The sequence below is a fragment of the Triturus cristatus genome, chromosome 6 (assembly GCF_964204655.1).
Source record: "Triturus cristatus chromosome 6, aTriCri1.1, whole genome shotgun sequence".
Lineage (NCBI taxonomy): Eukaryota > Metazoa > Chordata > Amphibia > Caudata > Salamandridae > Triturus > Triturus cristatus.
Window position 1 is genome coordinate 1,723,170,853 of NC_140589.1, and position 27,218 is coordinate 1,723,198,070.

At 49.0% G+C, this 27,218-nt stretch overlaps 1 protein-coding gene across 1 annotated transcript in view; it reads left to right on the top strand.

The window, feature by feature from the left end:
• Positions 1-27,218, top strand: part of IARS2 (isoleucyl-tRNA synthetase 2, mitochondrial) — a 551,921-nt gene that overhangs the window by 371,155 nt on the left and 153,548 nt on the right. The window contains exon 16 of the mRNA XM_085612944.1: positions 11,739-11,841. Within this exon, the coding sequence (XP_085469070.1) occupies positions 11,739-11,841 (103 nt within the window). The remainder of the gene's footprint in view (positions 1-11,738; positions 11,842-27,218) is intronic.

Sequence of the window (27,218 nt, forward strand, 5' to 3'; positions counted from 1 at the left end):
TAATGCCTCTATTCTGCCAAAAGTGGTAACACCATTCCACGTCGGCCAACTATTCAATGCTGAATTTCTGTGCTCCACCTCACCCCTCCAAGGAGAAAGAGACTCCACCGGATGGACCCTAAAAGGGAACTGTCCTTTTATATCAATCGCACAAAAGAATACCGGGTGGATGATATGCTCTTCATAGGGTTCACCATAACAAAGAAGAGGAAAGCAGTGCAGAAATGGTCCAGATGGATAGTATCCTGCCTAAAGATTTACTACACACTAGCCCAGAAGCAACCCCCTGAGAGTTTGCAGGCTTATTCCACCACAGCCAAAGCTGTGTCTACTGCGTTAGCTTGTGCAGTTCCTTTCCTGTACTTCTGTCAGGCTGCTACGTGGATATTCTTGCACACTTTTACCAAACACTTCTGCCTTTACAGTCTGGTACGTTGTGACTTTCCGTGTTCGATCCTCCAGTACTTTTTGGTCTAAGACCGTTCTCAGGCCCACACCCAGGGAGTGCTTTGGTATCTGTTGTAAGGTAAGGAATCTGCGTCTGGAATTCTCAGTCAGATTAACAAGTTACTTACCTTCAGTAACTCCTTATCTGGTAGAGACTATGTAGCTGCAGATTCCTTACCGACCCCGTCCTCCCCATTCAGCAAACTAACATTTTCCTCCTCAAAAGCTGCTTTTAGGTCCTTAGAATCTGAACACTGCTCTCAGCCTTCCAACATGGCTCTGTGTTTCTAGCACTGAAATAGTCGCAATAAGAAACGCATGTAAGCACTCTGGGTAGGCGCCTATATAGGAACCACATACATCACATCAGGCTCAGATGATGCCGGCACGGAGCTGTTAAACGCCACCTACCAGCACATAGGGGTGCTGCTCAAGATGTTCTAGATCCAGTCTAACGCCTGGGAAATATTCTAAGATAAGTCTCTACCAGATAAAGCATTACCAAAGGTAAGTAACTTTTCCTTTCACTTTATTCATGTTGTTACCTGCAGGACACCTGTGCCAATTATGCTGCTGGACTAAATGTACAGGCTGTCTTTGTATGTTATATGCTATAGGATTTATAGAGTGCATGGCTGTCCCGGCAAGGGGATGTCACAGCGCTAAAAGCCGGAGGTGAGGATGCGAGAGGAGCTACTAGATTATTGGAAAAGCCAGGTCTTTACAGCCCTTCTAAAAGACAGGAGATTGGTGGCGTTTCGGATAGAAAGCAGCAGAGAGTTCCACAGAGTGGGTGCAAACCCCTTGAAGGAGCCTCCCCCTGCTCTGGACCTACAGAACCGCAGCATGTGTATCAGATGTAGGTCGGCAGAGCAAAGAACGTGGGTCGGAGTGTAAGGGTGACATAGATTGCTCAGAATCGCCTGGCCTGCGCATGCAATAATTTTGTGTGTAATGCAGAGCGCTTTGAAGTGGATTCTTTGCTCTTCGGGCAGCCAATGAAGGCGACGCATCAGACCGGAGACAGGACTTTAGGCAGGGCACACAATGTTCAGGCTGCGGAGTTCATGGTAATCTGAAGCTTGTTGATTTCGGACGTATTCCATCCAAGCAGCAGACTATTTGTAGCTAGGCCTACCGGTAAAAAAATACCTTTAAATACTTACATGTATGTCAAGAGCATTAAAGCGGAAACAGCCCTCCTAGATTTGAACCTGAGTTTATCGTCTATGGCGATTTATTTTAAGGACATGTAACGTCCCGAAAGACCAGACCAGCCGGACCATCTGATGCATGTCAATGGTTTAAAAAAAATCTTATTTTTTTCCATTAGGTTCTAATCCTTGAAATTTACCGTGCCATTTGTGTTCCACCTAAAAATAAAAAAAAAGTAAACTGGGCATGGCTGTGATGCAAGTAAAAACATTTATCAAAAATATATTTTGTCTTTTCTTTTTCATGCACAGCAGTTCATAACTGAGTGTGTGCTGCTTGTTACTTGAAGCATTCATGAAAAGCTGTCACAGGTGGCGACCACAGTTAGTCATGCCTAATGGGCATCGGAGGAATGTGGTTCTACTCTCACTTGTGACATTGTGCTGCACATTGGTCACATTCCGAACTTCACCCCGCTGGACACTTTGCATTGTAATCCCTGTCCTGCTTTAACTGAAATTGAAGTCAATTGTTAACTTGTATGGATTGTAGGTGTGTTTACTGTTTTGCTCTTTTCGTAACCCTCGGTGCCACAAGTACGGTGCGAATACTGAATAAAGCGCTGACCTCTGGTAAACAGTGTCACATTCTGCGTACACCCACCCCGACACATTTGGGTTACTACCATGAATAGTATTCATTTGAGAAAACCGGATCTTGCCTGTTAGGAAGCCTGCGCCACACTCGCTGCTGGAAGGATACCTTTCACTGCATCAACTTTTGACTACTTTTATACCAGAGTTACGTCACCATGATAAACTGCAAACCACCCTGCCCTTGCAACCATTCAACAAGCAATTTTATCACATCTGAATCATCATAGTTTTATTCGATTATTGAAAAGCAATGATGAACACAATAAAACATACAAATATTAAATACGTAAAATATATAAAAACATCCAAAGAAGAGTGTGACCATTAGTTCATACTAGAATAAGCAAAAGAAAATTAACATTAAAATGGTTAAAACCAGAAATGTTTCTTAGGACAAAGTGCAGATATTTCGAAAGAGCAGATGATGGAGCACACAAGGAGCGAGCCAAGTTGCTGAAGAAATTGTAGTGCGAACTTGCATGTGACCAAGCCCAAGCTTCTTAATATTGGGAATAAGACCCTGTTTGTGTATGGGACATAACATTTAAAGAAGAAAGCAAAATTCAGTAAGGTTTGAGTGGAATACTCATCACATTGGCAAATCCTAGTAGAATACCAATCAAACTACCCCAGTGGCAAGCCTAAATAACAATGAATAAAATTAAATCTAAACTTAGTAGGAAGGATCCGGTCACAAGTGTTGATTACCATATCCAAATAAGATTCTGCCCCTACTATGATGGTTAAGTGCTCTGCATTAGAACAATTAGCTAATTCAGCGACTTCCCTGTCTCCCCTTCTTTAGACAAGATAGTTCATTTTTAGCCAGCCTTTGTCTTAGGTGGTTAAGGTCCAAGGTTTTGAAAAAATTGATGGCCTACCCAATTTGTTGACTGGGGCCCACATGATAGACAGTCTTCAATGATCTCCCTATTGAATGCAGCCTGCGGATTACACCAGACCGAGCACCATAAGAACAGCGGACCAGATTGGTCAAATCCTCCTCATATGAATCAAAGCCAAAGATGTTTGTGTGCAAAATTTCGCTTTGGAAACTTTCTTGTTTAGATTATGTTGGAAAACGAGGCAGCATCTGTGAGGCCTGCACAAATAACATGACTACATTTGTCCTTCACTGGGAACCAAACACCCAATTGTAGCGTCTGACTCTCAAAGGGTAGCGTTGCGGAGCAGTCTGAGGCTTACTCAAGGGAGGTGGTGTGGGCTAGTAATCGCCATTTGCAGGTGCACAAAAATAACACTCAATAATTGATTGTCCAGTCTGTACTTTGCTTTATAAAAGTAAGAGTACATTTATTAAACGCACACACTACTCAATACTATGCACCAATTTACAAATATACATAAGCTGTTGGAATTACTTTGTGACATTGCATAACATCTCCACCCCTCCCGCAGGGGGGGTGGGGTCTAGTACCACCACTCCCATGTATGCACATCAACTTGCCCCCAATGCAGTTAGTTGAACATAACCTCGAGCGAGGGCCCTGTGCACTGGCACCATCCCAGTGGCGACCCACCCCATTACCTCAACCAGCATTAAAAAGGGGAAAAACCTGCCTTGGTGACACATGACCCTGACTGAGCATCTCCTACTGACCATAAAGTATGCACCTCTATATCTTAAGGGCTAGCAGTCTGGGGTCTTCACCTAAGCGCAGTAGCAAGAATCCATGTTTAGCACACTTTAGAATGATAGTACTCATTACCTTAGTTGATCATTTGAATGCATTGCAATTACCGCCTCTAAAGGCATCACAGATGAGATCACAGGATTACGCATATACAGCCAGACACCCTAGCAGGACTGTCTGACAACATAACCCCACTTGGCTTATGACATCACCTTACACCAGCACATCACTTTAAACCGATGAATTTCAGTCCCTCTGAAAGAAATAACCATTAGTAAATGCATTTCGGTGCAGTTACACCACTTCACCTCCAGGGGATGCCCTTCTCCAGACATCCCCAACTCAGTCCTTCCCTCCGTGATGCACTTCTCGTAGTACACCCTCAGCTGTAGAACATAAGTTCCAGCCCAAAAGGTGATAGATGTTGGCTGAGCACTTGAGGGGTTATTCTTTCAGATGCCCCATGAAACTTATGGGGGGACGGTTCTCTGTTAGGCTGGGGGAGGCTGCGGTGCTCCTGCAGCCCCCATGCACTTTCCTTCACACATGAGGGTGACCCCCTCCTCAGGGGGCCACCAGGTGCCAAAAACGATGTTCCCTCCACGCCTTGCAAGGCATTATGGGGCGCTTAGAGCTCCTTTCCGTGAATATTAGATGAGCGGCTCTCCCGCTGTGCCGGGGAGAGCCGCGCTGGCGATGCTGGCGGCTTCGCCGCTTCTTTTCCCTTCGGTGGGGGGCCCGGTCCCACACGGACCCCCAGGTGCTGCGAGGCGACTCGGGGAGCCCACCCCCGGCCACTCCTTCTGTTTTCTGGGGCCCGGTCCCACCCGGGCCCCTCGCACCTCATGGTTCGGGGTCCCGGTCCCACCCGGGACCCCCGCCTGCCTCCGCGATCGAGGGCAGCCTGGGGAGCCCACCCCCGGCTGCCCCCGCCGGCTCCCCGCCCGGCCAGCACCCTCCCGTGCTGCCGCGGGAGCCGGCACGACTCTTCTCGTCTGCCCGCTCCAGCGGGCAGACACGCCGCCTCCTCCAAGGAGCGGTTCTTCGGGGGGAGTGCTACGGCACTCCCCCCCCACCTTCTCCACCCTCTGGGCCCGGGGATGGGGTCCCGGGCCCCCGAACATCTTCGGGGGGGGCGCGATGGCGCTCCCCCACACCCAGCATCGGTGGGGGCCAGAGTGGGCTCCTGGCCCCCTGCTTACGGCCACCTTCCCGGGGGCGCGACGGCGCTCCCCATCCTCCTTTTTCGGCGGGGGCCAGGGTGGGCTCCTGGCACCCCGCGGGGGTACCTTCACGGGGTGCGCGACGGCGCACCCCGACTTTTCTTCCTTGGGGGGCAGCCCCCGGGACCTGACCCACCCCGGGGGCAGTTGCCAGACCGGCGGCGGAGCCCCACGTGCTTCGTCGTCGGTCCCATCAAAGGTCGTGTACCTTCTGGGGGGCATATCTCAGCCCCCAGGGGTCCGATCTTCTCCATTTTCGCGTCCTCTGGCTCCGGGTGGCGCCCCCCATCCACTGGGTGCACTCTCCTTCCTCTTCCGGGTCTCCAAGGGGGTGCCTTCTGCAGGGAACGGTCTTCACTGGCTCCCTGCGCCAGCCTTTCGCTTGGCTCTGGTTCTGGACTCCTCTTCTCCCTGCGCAGAGGCCACTGCTCCTGCGCACCGGTCCTGGGCTCTTCTTCTGCTGCTGTTAGGGTCCTGGGGGCAGTCAGGGGGTCTCTCCTTCTAACTGCCCATTGCGCCAGGCTCAAGCACCTTCAGCCTCAGCCGACCACACCCAGAGAGAGCTTCTCTTCCTGTGCAAGCACTTTTTAAAAGTTGAGTAGGGGGCTGGCAGGAAGTCCCTGTTGGTCCTATCAAACAGCGACACATCACTTTCCTGCCCCTGCTCCCTCCTTCTTGTCCAGCCTCTGGGTTTGTTCAAAATGGCGTCGTCCAGTGTCTCTGGCCACATGGCCTCTGAAACCCAACTCCTTCCACGCTGCCTTCCCTCCTTGCTGCAGCCTGGTGCCTGGCACCCAGCGACAGCAGTTGATGGATTGGCCTGCAGCCCCTCCCATCTTCCTTTCTTGGAGAGGAGGCCCTAGCTTGTGGAAAAATGGGTATCAATCCATCCAGCTGAGGTCAGCCCTCAGCCGGGGTCTGGTCCTGGCTGGCTTAGAGGAATATGACCGTTCTGGATGACCCAAAAGCAGTACAAATATGACTTTGGACTCTGCAGAATACTTCTTTTCACATTTGCTACAGTGGACTTAAGTGCGTGTCTGGAATCTGTAGGCCTAATTAAAGTGAAACTAGCCCCTGGCTCCACATTCCCATTGGGGAATAAGGAAGTGAAAACACAGTAAAACACACTGACTTTCCCTGGCATGTCTCTTCCATCCTGAGTTCACTGTGGGTGAGTCCCAACCTATGAGGCTCCCCCACAGTAAAAGCTCAACAATTAGGTGCTCAAAAATCAAAAAATCCGGGCGGCCCATAGTGTCAGAACCACCTTCTAACACACGCCGCGCCCAGCTGATTCCTACAGGGAAGAAGTAGCCACTCTACATGGGTACACTTCCCGTAGTCAGCGATAACTAGTTATAAGGGGTTCTGACCAGACCCCCCTTACTGACCAGTTATCCGCTTAGACCACCTACTCCTCCCATCCATGAAATCTCCACCCATGCCAGGGATCCCAGACTACCCTAAGAACCCTCCGGGCTCTAGGTTAGATACCTCTAGGTCACCCAAGGTCTACATGGACTCAGCCTAACTAGGCTCCCTTTTGCCCTTGGGCATGCAACACTATGCCTACCACTTCTCTGGACAAGGGTCCAGTGCCTCAGCACTGATGCGGTCTTCTGGGATGGGTCTAAATCCCCTCCCCTGGGTCACTAGCTGGTCTCCCTTCCAGAGTTTGTTCCCACCAGTACCCTCTCTCCGTTTGGTCCTTGCACCCCAAAGATGCAATCTCTCTGGACCCTCACCCTCAGCCTGCCGCTGAGGTCATTCTGCTGCCACCACCCTTTCGGGATGACTATCTTCCCTAAAGAAAGCACAGCCACTTGTGCTTCCCCACACAGAAAAGCACCCTTTGGCCACTGGCCTGGCTCCCTGATAGGACCTCAGACCGGCCTCACCACCACACTGGCTGTGCCAGGGAGGAACACTGAGGGGGCCTCATCAGACATCCTACAGCTCATTCCCCCCGTCAGTAGCTCCACTCGGAAACTACCCCGGGAACCTAGACCCCTACCTTGTTCTCCGCTGCGAGAACAGGGCCAATGTACCCTTCCCTCCGAGAGGTGCGCTCTCCTCCCGGAGTACCCTTAGAGAGCCTGTGGGTCCCGAGTTAGCTAGACCCAGGCCCACCTCTCATGGCTCTCCCCGGTCTCCCTGCAGCGCCTTGGGAGACCGCCCAGGGACCTACATGGTCCCTGTATGGCCTGCACCACCCCTTATGAAGAGCAGGGTCCCTTCACTTAAGATAGGCCCCACCTGCCTTCAGGGTAGTACTACCACTCTCAGCCAGGGACCCTAAAGATCCGGCTAGGCCTGCACCACCCCTTCACGAAACACAGGGTCCCTTCACTTAAGATAGGCCCCACCTGGCTTCAGGGTGGTACTACCTGACAGAAGTCCACCTCCTGCCTCCAGCTGGGGGAACACCCCCATGCTCTTGGTCCTTGGGTCCAAGTCCCACAGGACCTACCTGACTGGTTACCGGCTAGGCCTCGCCCCAGCCACCACTTCACGTTCCACCACTAACCCTTCCCCTGGAAACTAGGGAGCACATCGCCCCCACTCAGATCTCCACTGGGTCAGTTACCTAGCCCACCTAGGGTACCTAGGGGCTACCATTACACACCACCACTCAAGAACTACCCTCCTTGGGGGCCACCCACTACCAGGGGCCAACCCTGGGTTGCTCACCTCCCCACCAGTTAACCTGGGGAACCTGCCGGACACTCAACTCTACCACACCCTCCTCCCACTGTGGGAAAAGTTTCTTGGGGTCCCCCACCATGGGAACCCCTGGGGCGCTACTACCCGGGGTAAAGAAACCTCCTGCCACACCCTTCCAGTGGTTTTGGCCTGCGCCATTAGCAAGAAACTTCCAGTGGGGGAAGGATATCTGGGGCCCCTCCTGTGGAAACCCTCCCTGCCCTTAAAAAGCGCGGGAACCTCCCAGGACCCCTACTTCTCCTGTCCCCCTTGAAGGTCAATCCACCCCTCCACCCCCACCTGTGATGTAGGTATCAGTTGCTGTCCCTATCTCTTTGAGGAGACCCCCTCCTCATGCAGGTGTAGTGTATGTAGTGTTAGGGTTCAAAGGTGTACAATATGGCTTAGAACATTTGTATGCAATCATTTCCTGGAAAGCTCCATCCAGCTAGCACATTTTAATCAACATAGCGCGTTCATATCAATACAGCTTACATTTAAACCATAATAACTTCACATGACACATATGGGCGCTGGGCTTTCCTTTCCCATACCTTTAGTTCACATCACCAAAACTTTGAACCTTTCTCAGAGCCTTGTGCTCTTCCATTTGCTCATTGCTGCATAGGTAATGAGTGGCAAAACTGGACTTATCAAATGCTATAAATGCACACCAGAATGGGATGCTATGTTTCCCGCCGCTAGCCACCAATGTTGGAAAACGAGGCAGCATCTGTGAGGCCTGCACAAATAACATGACTACATTTGTCCTTCACTGGGAACCAAACACCCAATTGTAGCGCCTGACTCTCAGAGGGAAGCGTTGCGGAGCAGTCTGAGGCTTACTCAAGGGAGGTGGTGTGGGCTAGTAATCGCCATTTGCAGGTGCACAAAAATAACACTCAATAATTGATTGTCCAGTCTGTACTTTGCTTTATAAAAGTAAGAGTATATTTATTAAACGCACACACCACTCAATACCATGCACCAATTTACAAATATACATAAGCTGTTGGAATTACTTTGTGACATTGCATAACATCTCCACCCCTCCCGCAGGGGGGGTGGGGTCTAGTACCACCACTCCCATGTATGCACATCAACTTGCCCCCAATGCAGTTAGTTGAACATAACCTGGAGCGAGGGCCCTGCGCACTGGCACCATCCCAGTGGCGACCCACCCCATTACCTCAACCAGCATTAAAAAGGGGAAAACCTGCCTTGGTGACACATGACCCTGACTGAGCATCTCCTACTGACCATAAAGTATGCACCTCTATATCTTAAGGGCTAGCATTCTGGGGTCTTCACCTAAGCGCAGTAGCAAGAATCCATGTTTAGCACACTTTAGAATGATAGTACTCATTACCTTAGTTGATCATTTGAATGCATTCCAATTACCGCCTCTAAAGGCATCACAGATGAGATCACAGGATTACGCATATACAGCCAGACACCCTAGCAGGACTGTCTGACAACAGAACCCGACTTGGCTTATGACATCACCTTACACCAGCACATCACATTAAACCGATGAATTTCAGTCCCTCTGAAAGAAATAACCATTAGTAAATGCATTTCGGTGCAGTTACACCACTTCACCTCCAGGGGATGCCCTTCCCCAGACATCCCCAACTCAGTCCTTCCCTCCGTGATGCACTTCTCGTAGTACATCCTCAGCTGTAGAACATAAGTTCCAGCCCAAAAGGTGATAGATGTTGGCTGAGCACTTGAGGGGTGGTTCTTTCAGATGCCCCATGAAACTTATGGGGGGACGGTTCTCTGTTAGGCTGGGGGAGGCTGCGGTGCTCCTGCAGCCCCCATGCACTTTGCTTCACACATGAGGGTGACCCCCTCCTCTGGGGGCCACCATGTGGCAAAAACGATGTTCCCTCCACGCCTTGCAAGGCATTATGGGGCACTTAGAGCTCCTTTCCCTGAATATTAGATGAGCGGCTCTCCCGCTGTGCCGGGGAGAGCTGCGCTGGCGATGCTGGCGGCTTCGCCGCTTCTTCTCCCTTCGGTGGGGGTCCCGGTCCCACCCGGACCCCCAGGTGCTGTGAGGCGACTCGGGGAGCCCACCCCCGGCCGCTCCTTCTGTTTTCTGGGGCCCGGTCCCACCCGGGCCCCTCGCGCCTTATTTTCTGGTTCGGGGTCCCGGTCCCACCCGGGACCCCCGCCTGCCTCCGCGATCGAGGGCAGCCTGGGGAGCCCACCCCAGGCTGCCCCCGCCGGCTCCCCGCCCGGCCAGCACCCTTGCGTGCTGCCGCGGGAGCCGGCACGACTCTTCTCGTCTGCCCGCTCCAGCGGGCAGACACGCCGCCTCCTCCAAGGAGCGGTTCTTCGGGGGGAGTGCTACGGCACTTCCCCCCCACCTTCTCCACCCTCGGGGCCCGGGGATGGGGTCCCGGGCCCCCGAACATCTTCGGGGGGGGGGGCGCGACGGCGCTCCCCCACACCCACCATCGGTGGGGGCCAGAGTGGGCTCCTGGCCCCCTGCTTACGGCCACCTTCCCGGGGGCGCGACGGCGCTCCCCATCCTCCTTTTTCGGCGGGGGCCAGGGTGGGCTCCTGGCACCCCGCGGGGGTACCTTCACGGGGTGCGGGACGGCGCACCTCGACTTTTCTTCCTTGGGGGGGCAGCTGCCAGACCGGCGGCGGAGCCCCACGTGCTTCGTCGTCGGTCCCATCAAAGGTCGTGTACCTGCTGGGGGGCATATCTCAGCCCCCAGGGGTCCGATCTTCTCTGGGTGCACTCTCCTTCCTCTTCCGGGTCTCCAAGGGGGTGCCTTCTGCAGGGAACGGTCTTCACTGGCTCCCTGCGCCAGCCTTTCGCTTGGCTCTGGTTCTGGACTCCTCTTCTCCCTGCGCAGAGGCTACTGCTCCTGCGCACCGGTCCTGGGCTCTTCTTCTGGTGCTGTTAGGGTCCTGGGGGCAGTCAGGGGGTCTCTCCTTCCAACTGCCCATTGCGCCAGGCTCCAGCACCTTCAGCCTCAGCCGACCACACCCAGAGAGAGCTTCTCTTCCTGTGCAAGCACTTTTTAAAAGTTAAGTAGGGGGCTGGCAGGAAGTCCCTGTTGGTCCTATCAAACAGCGACACATCACTTTCCTGCTCCTGCTCCCTCCTTCTTGTCCAGCCTCTGGGTTTGTTCAAAATGGCGTCGTCCAGTGTCTCTGGCCACATGGCCTCTGAAACCCAACTCCTTCCACGCTGCCTTCCCTCCTTGCTGCAGCCTGGTGCCTGGCACCCAGCGACAGCAGTTGATGGATTGGCCTGCAGCCCCTCCCAACTTCCTTTCGTGGAGAGGAGGCCCTAGCTTGTGGAAGAAAGGGTATCAATCCATCCAGCTGAGGTCAGCCCTCAGCCGGGGTCTGGTCCTGGCTGGCTCAGAGAAATATGACAGTTCTGGATGACCCAAAAGCAGTACAAATATGACTTTGGACTCTGCAGAATACTTCTTTTCACATTTGCTACAGTGGACTTAAGTGCGTGTCTGGAATCTGTAGGCCTAATTAAAGTGAAACTAGCCCCTGGCTCCACATTCCCATAGGGGAATAAGGAAGTGAAAACACAGTAAAACACACTGACTTTCCCTGGCATGTCTCTTCCATCCTGAGTTCACTGTGGGTGAGTCCCAACTTATGAGGCTCCCCCACAGTAAAAGCTCCACAATAAGGTGCTCAAAAAGCGAAAAATCCGGGCGGCCCATAGTGTCAGAACCACCTTCTAACAGATTCCAAACAAAAGAAGAAAAGTGCACATTCTAGAGTGATTTAGACTTAAATGTGTTCATTCCTAGGCAAATATACAGTAAATAAGAGCTTGCCTTACATGAAAAAAGCAGTGCTTGTGAACCATGAACTTTTACAACAGCTTTGTGTTTGTCCCCTGCCAGGACTGTGGTTGTACATGGATTTACCCTGACTGAAAAAGGAGAGAAAATGTCCAAATCTGTTGGCAACGTGGTTGACCCTGATGTGGTGATAAACGGAGGGCAGGTGAGTCATACACTATTAGTATGAGAATAAGTCTTGCTTGTGACTCAAGTCTTATATTTCACTTTTATACCTGTTATATTTTTTTGTTTTCAAATTTATTTAAAACTTCAGAACAAAGATACAGACCAAATGTCCATAGTCTTGTTCATGGTGTTCACAACTTCTTAAATGACCTCTTACATTGATTATAAACGTTAGAATCATAATATACTAGATGGCCTCACATAATGACAGTGGTATTCTAATTTTTTTTTTTTCATCTTTAACTTGTTCTATTTTTTTGTTCAAGCTTGTGCATTTATGCAGTAGTTCTATTTTTGTTTCTGGCTTTAGCCTAGACCTTATACGTAGGCTGTCCTGTTTTAGATTTAAGCCTATATTAACTGATAAAACCCCACTGAAAGGGGAAATAGCCCTCACCAGTATAAACATATAAACACTGAAAAACACCTGCACAACCACAAACGAAATGCCATTCAAAGAAAAGGAGAGTGAAAGAGTCATTTGTATTCCTTACTAAAGGGGCCAATACAGTATGACTGTTATAGAAGGTAGCAGTAAGAAAGTCTGGGCTAACATTGAGTTTTGTTATTTAGGGATGTCACTAAAATATTGTTTCTTCTTCCTTTTGTTTTTTTCAGTTTTGTGGTCTTTGGTCTAAAGATGCAGGGTTTAGAAGCATGTTTTAGGTCTTGTTTAATTATTTTATTCAATTCAATTCAATTCAAATATATTTATTCGGATACAAGAATATATCCATAAAAGTACAGACAGGCAACAACATATACAATAAAAAAAAATGTATCCAACAGCAGACGAGACATAAGAAAATTCCAATTTAAAACAGGTCCTCCAGTAATACAGTGCACATAAAAAGGATACTGATACAAAAGGGGAAAATTCATCGGGGTGTTTGTTTACCAAGGTTAAAAATTGTGATTAAAAACAGAATAAAATAAGCATACTTCAGGGCGGGCACATTGAGTTACGGGTGCGTGCTCACTGCCGCTTTAAAAAAAGAACCAACCCTAAAGATTAGCTCTTCATCTTCCAAAGCAATAACCTTCCCATATGCTGCCTTGTAGTCAGTCACAGGTATAACCTTAAAATATGGTATCAAAAACCTTTTGGTGTGTATTAAATAGTAACTACAAAAGAATAAGAAATGCAGCATAGATTGCTTATATTGGCTGTTACAGGGACGTGGCAGATACATAAGGTTAGAGTTGTACCCTGCAGGAAAACAGAGCATGAATTTCATTGTGTCAATCCTCAGCCTGAAAAAGTAAGCCCCTTTCCCAACGGCCAATAGGTTTTAAAATATAGCTGGATGGAACGTGGGAAGTGTTCTCAATACGCATATATCTAGCAACAGACGTTTTCTGAATCTCTTTATCGTGTCTAACGTTTCTATATGATGCACATAAAGCAGTTTGTAGGGTTTTCTTACTTATAATACCAAGGTCTGAGGGATTTAAAAATAAATGCTCATGGTTCACGCTAGTTAAACTTTTGCGAACAGCAGCTAGCCAAGGTATTTCCATCCCCCATCACATTTTATAATCTAATATAATCACCCTAGTAAATTGTGCCGCTGAATTCTTCCAGACTCTGAGCCAAAATAGTGCAGGACGAGCCTTCATATAGTCTTCAATGTATGGCAAATTGAGTTCGCTGTGGCAAGCATACTGTGAGGAGGAAATGGGAGCACCCAGGATTTTACGACAAAATCTGTTCTCTTCTCCCTGGATGCTACCGCAGTTAGTGAAGCCCCAGACTTCTGCACCATAAGTGGCAGTTGGAATACATTGAAGTTTGAAGATCTTAACGGTGGCAGATACAACCTCCGTGTTCCTAGGTTTTGGCAAACCAAGTATTATTTTAGTAGAGTTGGAGAAATTTCTCCTACAGTAGGCCACTTGGTCAGCCCACAGTCCGTTGGAGGCAAATACCAACCCTAGGTAAGGGAAAGTGCGAGTGCTTTGTAAGCTGTCTGCGTCTAAAACAATTGATGTGTTAAAATGCATCTTCGACCCACACGCCATTAAAAAAGATTTTTTTTAAATTCGTGCATAAATCCAGACTAGCCATAAAGTCAAGGAAGCCCTGCACCAAAATGTGGAGAGCTTTCGGGGTACGACCCATTAACACTGCATCATCGGCGTATAATAGGGCAGGAAGTTTATATCCATTAATACAGGGAACATCATGGGTGAGTGTTGCCAATGACTTGTTCAGGTCATTAATATAAAGAATGAATAGGAGGGGGGGCCAGGACACAACCCTGCCTGACCCCTCTGCCGACTTCAATGTCTTTGGATACCTCACCACCCCTGCTAATGCACACCAGGCGTGTAGGTTTTAGTGTAAATAGGCTAAAAAATGTACAAGGGACTCATCCAGGGTGTAATTTAAACGGATAGTCCAAACCCGTGACCTGTTGACAAAGTCGAACTCCGAGGTAAGATCCACGAAGGCTAAATATATAGGTGTTTTCTTGGATACGTTGTATTTACCAATAATCAAGTTGAGGTTAAGGCACTGCTCAACAGTGCCAATATTGCTTCTAAACCCCAACTGCCAAGGGTGTAAAATCTGTTCTTCCTCGGCCCACGACCTAATCCTATTATACAGGACCCTCCCCAAGATTTTCAGCGTATTATCGATCAGGGAGATCGGCCTGTAGCAGCTTGGATTGGAACGGTCACCCTTTTTAAAAATCGGCACATAATTATTTTATTTATCATCAAAAATCTTTATTCGATAAAAAAAAAATATATATATATATATATATATATTCACTTAAAAAACCATAGGTTTCACACATGTTATAGTTAGCTGGACATTTCACTCGTAAAAAAACAATGAAATTATCCCGTTATAGTTAGTGCAGGCAACTATAACTCACGCGACAGCAATCCTCTGCTGATGACGTCAGATATTACATCACTGTATTTAGACACTTATTTACCCATGTCTTCTTCCATTAATCTTTAGCTATACATATATTACAAATATTTATTTGAAAGACACATATGTCATCAGTGATGTAATATCTGACGTCATCAGCAGAGGATTGCGGTCGCGTGAGTTATAGTTGCCTGCACTAACTATAACAGGGGAATTTCATTGGTTTTTTACGAGTGAAATGTCCAGCTAACTATAACATGTGTGAAACCTATGGTTTTTTAAGTGAATTTGCAAGGTTTTTTAAATGCTAATTCGTAACTATAACGTGTGTGAAACCTATGGTTTTTTCAGTGAATTTGTACGTTTTTTTAAATGCTAAGTTATGTATTTATTAATTTATTTATTTTTTCAGGTTTTTCACCGTGCGTGCACTGTGCGCGCACGGTGCACTTCGCGCACCGTGCGCGCTCTGTGGGCACTCGTGCGCTTTGCGCACTGAGCACCCACGGTTCGGCGTGCGCGCACCTCGCGATTTAAAAAAATAAATAAAAATTGTTTTTTTCACCCTTGGGGGTCCTTCTGTGACCCCCTGACCAAGGCTAGGGGGTCAGGAACTGTCCACTCTGCCCCCTTTTCACGTTCTCCACCTTTTTTTTTCACCCCCTCAGACTGCGAGAGACAAAATGGCAGCCGACACTTCCTGGTTTCGACCGATTCGAATGTTTACCGACATCTAACAACCAATCAGAAGTGCGCTCGCGCACGGCAGGGTGCGCGCACCGTGCGCGCACGGTGCACGCGTATAGATATTGATATGCTTTTAAATGCTATTTTCTCAGGAAATACTGAACAGATTTACACCAGACCTGCAAAAGGCACTTCCTTGACCTTATGGCTACCTCTCTGCCAAATTTCAAGTAATTCTGTTCAGCCGTTCGGGCTGTAGTTGTGTCTAAAGTTCCTATGGAAAAATGCATGGGGAAAACGCGTTTTGGAACCCCCCCTTTTTCTCGGCCCCCGCTTGACGAATCACCCCGAGACTTTCAGGGTAGGAGCTGAACGGAGCGCCCCATTAGTTTTGAAAATTTTGCGAGGATTCGTCAAGCGGCGCCAAAGTTATTCAAAATAGTATTTTGAGATTTCCTATGGAAACTAGGTTGTAACTATAACTATCTACTGGCGACTGCCAGTAGATAATATATATATATATATATATATATATATATATATATATATATATATATATTACCTACTGGCGGTCGCCAGTAGGTAGTTATAGTTAGGACCCTGTTTCCATAGGAAAACCGCAACATTCTATTTGGAATAACTTTGGCGCCGGTCGACGAATCCTCGCGAAATTTTCAAAACTAATGGGGCGCTATGCTCCGCTCCTACCCTGAAAGTCTCGGGGGGATTCGTCAAGCAGGGGCTGAGAAAAAAGGGGGGTCCCAAAACGCGTTTTTCCCATGCATTTTTCCATAGGACCTTTAGACACAGCTACAGCCCGAACGGCTGAACAGAGTTACTTGAAATTTGGCAGAGAGGTAGTCTACAGGTCAAGGAAGTGCCTTTTGTAGGTCTGGTGTAAATCTGTTCAGTAGTTCCTGAGAAAATAGCATTTAAATCAATATATATATCTGTGGCAGCTTACGGTGCGCTTACCGTGCGCTTACGGTAAGCTTACCGTACGCGTACGGTGCCGTGCGCGAGCGCGATTCTGATTGGCTGTTACAGCTTAGTAAACATTCGAATCGGTCGAAACCAGGAAGCGGCGGCCGCCATTTTCTCTCTCGCACTCTGAGGGGGGGAGGAAAAACAAAGGTTGAAAACATGTAAAGGGGCATGTTAGACAGCTCCTAACCACCTAGCCTTGATTAAGGTGTCCTAATAGAACCCCCAAGGCAAAAAATTCAATTTTAATTTTTTTCGAAAAAACGCCGATTACGCTTACCGTACGCGTACGGTAAAAATTTAATATAAAAAAAAAACTATCCACACTTTCCCACCCCCGTGTGCAAAAGGTACCCGCAGGGCACCTTATCTGCATGGCATATATGATCCCAATGAACAATTACTAGATTACCTTTCACAAAGAAGCGCATAATATGTCCTCCGTGTGCGGACGGTGCGCGAAGCGCATCGTGCGTACATGCCCCATCCAGCGTAACGTGGGCACGCGGTGCGCGTAGCGCACCGCGTGCCCACCGTGCGTGCACGGCACTAACTGCGTAAAGTGGGCGCGCGGTCATCAGCAGAGGATTGCGGTCGCGTGAGTTATAGTTGCGTGCACTAACTATAACAGGTGAATTTCATAGGTTTTTTACGAGGGAAATGTCCAGCTAACTATAACATGTGTGAAACCTATGGTTTTTTAAGTGAATATATATATACATACATATATATATATACATACATACATCATACATACATACATACATACACACACACACATATATATATATATATATATATATATATAGATATATATATATATATCTAACAAAAGTTTGCCCAGATGAACACGCCTCACACTGGAGAGATTAACTTCCTTAATTCGTGGGTTGCAAAACACATCTCTTTTGTTCCCATTCATGTACACTTGCCAAACGCGTTTCAGACACCATTCTGTCCTTGATCACTGGCATGAACAAATGAAACCACGGCTGCCATTGAGGAACTTCAATTACATTTGACAGATTCCCTCCCCAGTGGGCGTGTGCCCCAAAGCCTTTTGGTCATCATAGTTCCCATTCTTTGTAACCACAGTGGGTGGTGCCATGTTTCAACAATAAAAAAATATCTTCCCCATGTGGGTTGCCGGGCAAAGGAGAAACAGCGTTGCACTGCTGTATTCAATCCCATGATAATGGTATCTCCATCCTAATTGCTTTGCCGGATTTTAAGTGCCGCAGGGCTGCTTCTGTGCAGCGGGGCATCTTCGCGGTTAGGCACACCACTACAAATCCAACAAAAGTTTGCCCAGATGAAGACGCCTCACACTGAAGAGATTAACTCCCTTTATTCATGGTTTGCAGAAACATTGCTCTTTTTTTCCCAGTCATGTACACTTGCCAAACATATATACAAAATATACATATATACATATACATCTCACACGTACAGTCCGGCGCAATCCTTCCCAAGTAGATCAAAGGAAGTCAGTTTGCCCGTGACGAAGGAGTGTTCCACTCCGAAACGCGTAGGACATTAGTGTCTGCAATAAATCTGCACTGAAATAGAGGCCACGGCTCCTGTGTGATTCCTTTGATCTACTTGGGAAGGATTGCGCCGGACTGTACGTGTGAGAATTTTGGGGGTGGCTACCCCAGCCGTGAGCCCGCCGAACCAGAGGCTTGGGAACAGCTACAAACTTTGTGTTCATATACATATACATATATACATACACATATATACATATACACACATATATTGGTGTTGGTGCGGCCGGATCCTTCTCTGCTCCTACCAAAAAACTACAGTGCCACGGCTCCAATAAATCAGTGTGTTTATTTCACAACACCGGCAACAAAATCCCAACGCATTTCGGAGCCTTCTCTCCTTGGTCACAGGCTTGGTTTTGAATGTTTGGGGTTCGCTACCCTGCCCCGTCACACCGTAGCAAGCAGCTTTGGCTTAAGCGATGTGCTCAAGTTGGATATCTATATCTATATATATATTCACTGAAAAAACCATAGGTTTTACACATGTTATAGTTAGCTGGACATTTTACTGATAAAAAACCATTGAAATTCCCCCGTTATAGTTGGTGCAGGCAACTATAACTCACGCGACCGCAATCCTCTGCTGATGCTAATACTGTATTTAGACACTTATTTGCCCATTTCTTCTTCCATTAAATTTTAGCTATACATATATTACAAATATTTTTTTTTCATAAAGACACATATGTCATCAGCAGAGGATTGCGGTCGCGTGAGTTATAGTTGCCTGCACTAACTTAAACGGGGGAATTTCATTGTTTTTTTACGAGGGAAATGGCCAGCTAACTATAACATGTGTGAAACCTATGGTTTTTTAAGTGAATTTGCAAGGTTTTTTAAATGCTAATTCCTAACTATAACGTGTGTGAAACCTATGGTTTTTTAAGTGAATATATATATATATATATATATATATATATATATATATATTATAATCATAAGAGATAAAAACATGTACATAGAAGCCACATTAAAACCTTTAAAAGCCTTATTAAACAGAATACAGTACAATTAATTCCACAATTAATGTGGGAGCATTTAAGGATCTTAAAAAAATTTTATAAAAATTTGCAACCCAGCCTAACCTAGTCAACTAAGCGGTACAAAAGGGGGTGGTGATGGACGGAGCATCAGAACCAATCAAACACTCACACCCAGTCAACAGATCTGGGTTTGATCCATGACCGTTCTTTAGCCCACTCTGCCACCCCAGTTCAGACATGGCCATATGCAAATCAGTCTGACCCTGTGCCTCATGGGAAGAGTCCAGCCCGAACTGCCAAGCCATGCCTTCCCTGGACCGGAAACAAGCTTCCTCGGACCGGTTTCTGGCATTTCAGCCGTCTTCAGCCAGGCTTGCTTGAATCCAGTGGCAACGTGAGCAAGTGTCTCAACGTCTGAGCATACCCTGCCAACTTATGGCGAACAAAGCGGTACAAAAGGGGGTGGTGATGGACGGAGCATCAGAACCAATCAAACACTCACACCCAGTCAACAGATCTGGGTTTGATCCATCACCGTTCTTTAGCCCACTCTGCCACCCCAGTTCAGACATAGCCATATGCAAATCAGTCTGACTCTGTGCCTCATGGGAACAGTGCAGCCCGAACTGCCAAGCCATGCCTTTCCTGGACCGGCTGAAGACGGCTGAAATGCCAGAAACCGGTCCTAGGGAGCTTGTCGGATTAAACTTCTTTCGGCTCGTGTGTCCAGGTTGGCGTCGTCATCTCGCCCGTCATCTTGGACCCGCGGCTTCCCTCGCCGACTTCGATCTTCTCCCAGGTCGCAAGTGCGCCGCTCACCTCTTGGTAAGTGTCGCAGTTTGTCCCCGAGGGTCGGGTTCCGGCCTGTCAGGGGCGTGGGCTCTCCACGGGTGGTGCGGCCCCGCGTGTCGTCCCCTTATCTGCCGTTTCCTGGCGTGGGGGCGACCAGAGCCCAGATGGAGACATATGCGGCGGCTTTGTAGGCCTCGCTGGCTTCTCCTCCTCCTCCTTCCCCTCCTGGGACGTCAGCGGATCCCTTGCAGTGTGCGGGGCCCTCCGCGGCGTCGCCAGCGGCTCCGGCCCCTGCGTCGACTGGTTCGGATCCAGGCTCGGAGGATGTGGTGCCGATGGGGTGCGGCCCTTCAGGGATCCCTCCTTCAGACCACGGCACCTCTGCTTCGCCGCAAACTCCCGCAGGAGTCCCTGTGGTGTCGCGGGAGGTCACCGGGGCTCGGGTCGCACTCCCGAACCCCTCTCGGTCCTCGGGACAGGCAGTGACCTTGGCCGAGGTGACGCCGCTACGGCGCCGGCAGCTGCTGGCCCTGGCGGCGCCACAGGGGTTGGCAGAGGGCCCGTCTCGTCCCGGTCACTAGTCGCGGCTGGCGGGGGTCTCCTCGTCCCTCCCCGGGTACTTCTCGTCCCTCCGCGCAGGCAGCTGCCTCGTCAGAGGTCAAGTCGGCGCCTTCCCTTCACCACCCCGGCTCCGGTCCGGCTCCGGTCTCTCGCTCCGTCTGCTGTGTCGGAGGTTGCCCCGGCATCTCCTCCGGCACTGGTCGGTGACGGTGTCCTGTCTCAGGTTGCGGACTATTTGGCGCCAGGCCGACGTCGTGTCGTTGACTCGTCTTCGGACGCCTCCCCTTCTCCAGAGGTTCGGCGGTTGCTCGTGTCATCCTCGCCGGAGACGGGGCGCCGTGTCGTGGCTTTTTCCCCGACGTCGTCTAAAGGCGGCTCCTCGCCGTCTCCAGGACCGCGGTCTTCGCCGGAGGAGCCGCAAGTTCCTGACTCTTCAGTCCCTCTTCCTTCCTTTCGGCCTTGGCCCTTCCTTCCTCCGTTGGCTTGGGGGATGACCACCTTAGCTTGCAGCCGTCTGCTAACGAGGAGCTGCTTTCCCCTCCGCGGGTCCCTACGGAGGCGGGTGCGGCTTTCGCCCGCACTGTGTCCACAGCTGTGGGAATTTTGCGCATGGGTGATCCAGCTACCCATTTTCCCGCAGATCATCTTCTGGAGGTTCTCCATCAGGGCTCTGGTGGAAGGGAACTGTTGCTTCCCTTTAAGGGTTCACTCCACTCTTCTCTCTTGGGGACTTGGGGCCGTCCTGCCACGGGGGACCCGGTGCCCCAGCACCTTCTGCACCGCCACCATCCGGCACCGCGTGATCCGGTGTGCCTTTCTCTTTGACCAGAGGCCCCCTTTTGCAGTCTGCCTTTCCTGCTTTGCCGCTGCTGTTGTCTCCCCCTTCACGGGAGGCCCGCTGGCTGGACTCCTGGGGACGCAATATGTTTTCCTCTACCAGTGCGGCTCTGCGGGCCCTTAACACACTGTGTGTTTTGGCTAGGGCCACTTCTTGCTTGTGGGACTCGGCGGAGTCCCTTATGTCTGCCGCTTCTCAGGAGGGTGCCTGTGTGGATTTGAGACATCACGTCTTGGATGGTCGGGAGCTGGCGGCGTTTATCCTTCGCTCTGCTCTGGACATCTCAGAGGTGCTGGGTCGTGCCATGGCTTCTTCGGTTGCCCTTCGTGGCTTCGGGACAGCGTGTTCCCGGAGAATGTTCGAGAACGGCTGGTGGACCTTCCCTTCGATGGTGCTCTTTTGTTCCATGCCCCTGCAGACTCAGCCATCCAAAGGTTCTTGACGGAGCTTCGTCCTCGTCCTCCTCCTCCCCCTCCCCCTCCTTATTCTCCTCCTCAGTGACCTGCGTGTTGCTCTGGTTCTTGGAGCTGTTCTTCCGTTGGGGCGGTTCGCCCCGGTTGTCTGGCTGAGGTTGTGGTTCTGTTGGCTGCTGGCCAGCCCTTTTTGACTGTGTGTTTTTCCTTTGGATTTTTTACACCACGCTGGGCCTGAGATTGCGCCTTCTGCATTTCCCCTCTGGCTGCTTGATAGGCCTCCTGCGGGATTTTTTGCCGCAGGTCTTTTTTGTTGTCCTCTGCTGCGGAAGTTTCTTTCTAAGAGGTCCCATGTCTTGGGATATGACATGCCCCATGTGGGGCAGGGTTGGCTGTTATATAGCCCTGGTATGTGCTGGGGAGTTGTGGTCGCCTGCGGGCTTCTGCTCTTCGTGGCGTTATGGTATGTTGCGGATGCAACCTTCTTCTTCACCTTTTTGCTTTGAGTGTTCGTTCTGTGGTGTCCCTGGCGGCTGGCGGAGCTTGCCAGTGCCGCCCTCTTGTTCTTTCTGCACCGTTGTACCTTCTTGGGGCTGTAGTGGGAGTGTCATCCTGCCTTCTTTGCTGCTTCCAGTGGGCCTTGCACTCGGTTTTACCTCTTCTCCCTGTGTGTGTGTGTGGGGGGGGGGGGGGGGAGGAGAGAGTGGTACCTAACTTCTGGACCCTCTTGCGGGCGCAGTTTGTCCCTGCGCGATGCTGGACGATTCTTCCTGGGTGACCTTGAGTTTCTCTTTTCGACTCCGCCTGCTTCTTTCTGCCGGCGCCATCCTGTCTGGGATTGCCTTTGCTCTGCCTCTTCTCCTTGGAGTCTCTAGGTTGCTCTTCTCCTTCGGTGCTCCTTACCTTGGCCTTGGACGGAGGTTTTGTTGCCTCACGTGGGCATGGGGTGTTTGGCCTCTTTCCGCCTTGCCTGGTTTCCTCTGCTGAGTGAGGACAAGCTATCTTCTTCATCTCTTCTTTTCCCTTTACCTGGGGGACGGGGCTCCTCGTCCTGTTTTCGGGCCTGCGCGGTCCTCTGTTATGCCCAGGTGGGTGGGTTCCTCTCGCAAGTATCTATTCTACTTGAAGGAATCTGCGGCTAGTAGTCTCTATCAGATGTACGAGTTACTTACCTTCGGTAACGATGTATCTGGTAGAGACGATTCTAGCCGCAGATACCTTCACGGCCCGCCCTTCCTCCCCGTTCTTCGAGGGCTTGTGATTTGGTCTTTTGCACTCGCTTACCTGTGGGTGGCTGTATCTTCTATGAGTACATTGGCTGTGCCTCTGCCCCTGTTCCTGATGGGGGTTGTCACACTCTGTGATGGGGATGTCGTGGAGTTTTGCCATTCCCAACTGGTTCCCCTTCCTTGTCTTTGGTTGGGGTTGTAGTCCTGTTGCATGTTATCGTGACATTTTTACATATGTCCCTTGTCTCCGGGGGAGGGCTGTCTCTGTACTGGCAGGGTTGCTGCTCTGTTCCTTATTCTTTCCCTGCCTTTGGGTACTGCAGTGCCGGGCGCAGCTCTTTATGGTGTTCCTCACCATTCTTTTTTCTGCACTTTCGCTCACTGTTGCTATACTCTCACAGTTTTGTCTGCTGGCTCCGCGTTGTGGCGCGGAAAAGCTCTCCGAAGAAAACTGACGTAGGCGCGCCGGGGTGGGACTTATGTGACCTCGCTGATGTCACGTACGCGGACGACGCCTGGGCGCAGTCATGTGATGCCGTCCCCCCCGGCGTGCAGGGATGCTAGGCAAGAAAGTTTTCCGGATCCAGTCTCACACCTGGGGATAATTCTACGTGAAGGAATCTGCGGCTAGTATCGTCTCTACCAGATACATCGTTACCGAAGGTAAGTAACTCGTACTTTAAGGTGTAGTGACCGTTATATGTAAAAAGAGTGCTGTCACCAAGCATCTGGGATATTGGTGAAAACATGACACCAGATGTTTGGAAAACATGGAACGCAGGGTCACTTGGAATGCTGCTGCATAAAGTTCTTACCAAGTTCAACAAAGATTGGAGTGATATTGTTTGTATTTGCAGTGATTCAGCTACGTATATGAAAAAGTTGTGTGAGGACCTGTCAAAATTGATACCTGAGCTAAAATGCTTACCTGTAAGAGATCCTTGCCACATGCTAGATTGTATGCTGAAAGCATCTTTACAATCTTCAGAGGTAATGAAGAATGCTATTTACTGTTTAGTCCATTCTGGTGCACTGTCTTGTTATGCGCGGAAACTAAAACGCAAATATTTCTATTTTAGTGCTTTGTGTGGCATCAAAAAAAGAGTGATTCCAACTGTGTCATTTAGCTGATGGTTCTCAGTCCTAGAGGCTGTGAATGCTATATTATCCATGTGGCAACTGTTTTTAGAATTGTTTCTCAGCGATGATGTCAAGGGCTAGAAATGTGAGGATCTTTGTCCCATATTGATAGTAATGTGAAAAAAGTACACTACTGCCTTCTTACATTTTTACAGCAAAACCTGACTGCTGTAGTGGGCATAATGAAAAAACTAGAGTCTGAAAACACCCTTGTCTACCAAGTGTTCAGCATAATTGAGAGAAGGCTTTAAGACACTTTTAGTGGCTTTGGCACTGCAACATGTTCCATGTTAGAGTGCTTGCCACTTGGTAAGCAAAGAAATGTTGAAAAGCAAATCAGGCAATTTTATTTTACAGTGTATGAGAAATAGCTTGCAATGATGCATAGAAATGTCCCTTCCCCAACCATGGCATTTGAAGTCAATGAAGCCTCACTGTGGTACTCTGCACAAGTTCCAGATCCCTTCCGTTAAGGGGAATTTTCTCCAGACTTTCAAAAGTGCTGCTTCATTTGTGACCGCTTCAATAACTATGAGGGCATATGAGCCCAGTTCAAAGCATTTAATGCAGAACCTGTCACAGAGAATCACAATCTTCAGGTGCACCAGTAGTGGCATGGAAAGCTATGTAAGTGGCCATAGTGAACAAATTGTGTACTGGCTGTTTTGGAGTTGCCCGTCTCATGTGCCAATGTTGAGGGCCTTTTCACGGGTAAACGTTCACATGGGAAGGAAAGAGCGAGCTCGCATCACCAAGGACTCACTGAAGAAGTATTGTATGGTGTACTATAAGTTTGATTTGTAAAAAATGTATTTGGATCTCATATTTACTGTATGTACACAGCTATATACCATGCACTATCAGTGCAAAAAGCAAGCAATGATAAAATATAAAAGCTCCATAAACACCGGGAAAACACTGTTTCTGTTGTTCATAATGGCGTGAAAATGTGTAACCACTGATAACCACTGTTTTTTAAGATACTGAAATCACTTGAAAACACTGAAAAAAACAACCAGAATTTACCAAAAATAGAAACTGAAAACAGGAAAGCCTACTTATATGCTTGTGTATGTATGTATGTTTATATATGTTATATATAATCGTGTTTTATCATCCAGCAGCTGTGGCGAGGGGTCACTAGAAGTGCAGAGACTGTTACCCTCAGTGAGAGGAGTTCTGGCAACCCATGCAGGGCATCATTGCATAGAGGGACTGTATTAACTGGCCAGTGGTGGATGTGAAGTGCTGCAGCCAACTTCAGTTTGAGCCCATCGGGGAGAAAAAAGTTATAAGGGGCATTTAGAACAATAAGATTTGGATGATTGCAGATGAGACTGCGACTTCGTAGCAGCACGGCGGCCCCAATAAAACAAGTAATGGCATTACGGCTCCCCCATTGGCCAGTAATACACCAATGATAAGAGTGGATATAGCATTTAAACCAATCCCTGTGCAGCAAGCTATTTGTTTTCCAAGCACTAAAACAGGCTTTACGCTGAAACGCTTCTGCGAAGGAAATTGCAATAAAGATTTGAAGAACCCCGTGAGTGCTCCGTACCTTGGTTTGAAAGTTGTTGTGTAACAAACAAGTTCTCACCCTCGTTTCATGGATGAAGAGCACCCGCCCCGAGTTCGTTGGTCAGAAAAAGGAAAAAAACAAAAACACACACACACTTTTTCCAGCAGCTCCCTGCTTGCAAGAGCAATGCCGGCTCCCGCAGGAGTAATGGGTCCGGCTGAGACCACAGGGGCCTTGAGGCTCCCCCCAGGATGCGGGGGTAAAAAGGTGCCAAATAAAGGTCAGAAACAAGGAGAAAGATGCAGAATAAAGGAATAAAAATGAGAAAGAGTCGAGATAAAGGTGATAAACAAAAAGAAAGGTCCGCAGTGAGCAGAAAAAAGATCTATAAAGGTGAGAAACTATCAGAAAGAGGCAGAATAAAGGTCAGAAGAGAGCAGAAAGAGGCAAACTAAAGGGTGTGGGGCCTCCGATGAGGTCTGATCAATCCTGCTGTGAAGGACTTACTTCTGGCAAAAATAGGGGTTCTTGGCAACCAATGACCCTCAGCAGCCAAGGGGACTTAATCCCCCAACCAATAGTGTGCCAGAAGGCCCATTTGAAGAGTGGTTGAGAAAGGGGGCGGGGCCTCTGACGCCTCAGCAATCCCACTCTGACGGACTTGCCTGTGGCAACAATAGTGGTTCTTGGCCTCTAACGACCCTCAGCAGCCAAGAGGCTTCTTCCCACAACCAGTAGTGCGCCAGGAGGCCCCTTGGCAGAGTGGTTGAGAAAAGGGGTGGGCCTCCAAAGTCTCAGCAATCCTGTTGTGGGGACTTAATTGTAGCAACATTAGCGGTTCTTGGTCCCCAACGACCCTCAGCAGCCAAGGGGACTTCATTAGGGGTGGCGGAGCAGTGCTCCGCCTGCTCATGAAACTACACGGAATTTGGTAGAGTTTTTTGGTAACTCAGTGAAATTACGTGAGCTCCACGCAGGCCTACAGAAAACGAGCACATAATGCGCAGAACCCAATCAGGCACTAATGCGCCCACTCGCAGAACAACTCGGACACTCTCACAGCCACTCACAGACCCTTGAACTAATGAACCCAGTCACAGACGAACTCAGACACATACACCCACTCAAATACACTGACAGACACTCATGCACCCACTTACAGAATCACTCGTACTCTCTCTCACCCACTCACAGACCTACTCAGACACTCATATACACACTTAGATACTCATGCACTCACTCACACACTCAGTGTCAAATGTTAGTGGTTACAATTAGGGGGGAAAAAATTAAAAATAGAAATTCACTGGAAAAAACTAAGGTTACAGGGTCATTGTAGTTAGGCTCAGATTTTACTTGTACGAAACCAGTGAAATTCAGCAATTCTAGTTACCTGAGCTAACTATAACTTGGGCCCCTGCAATGCACTGCTTATGACCTCACACATTACATCAATCATGGTATGGTCATGGTGGGTCTGTGACTGGGTGCCTGAGTGCCTAAGTCTGTGTGTGAGTGCATGAGTCTCTCAGTAGGTCTGAGATTGGGTGTGTGAAACTGTGTGGGTCTGTGATTGGGTGCATGAGTGACTGAGTAGGACTCTGAGGGGGTGTGTAAGTGTATTAGTGTTTTTTTTTTTTTAGTTGCGATATTCAAAAATTCATCGCATCTTTACATGATGAGCACCTTGATGGTCTCGACTAATCTGCTTGTGGGAAAATGAAAAATTTGTGGAGGTGTTGTACACATAAGGGGTCCCACAAACACC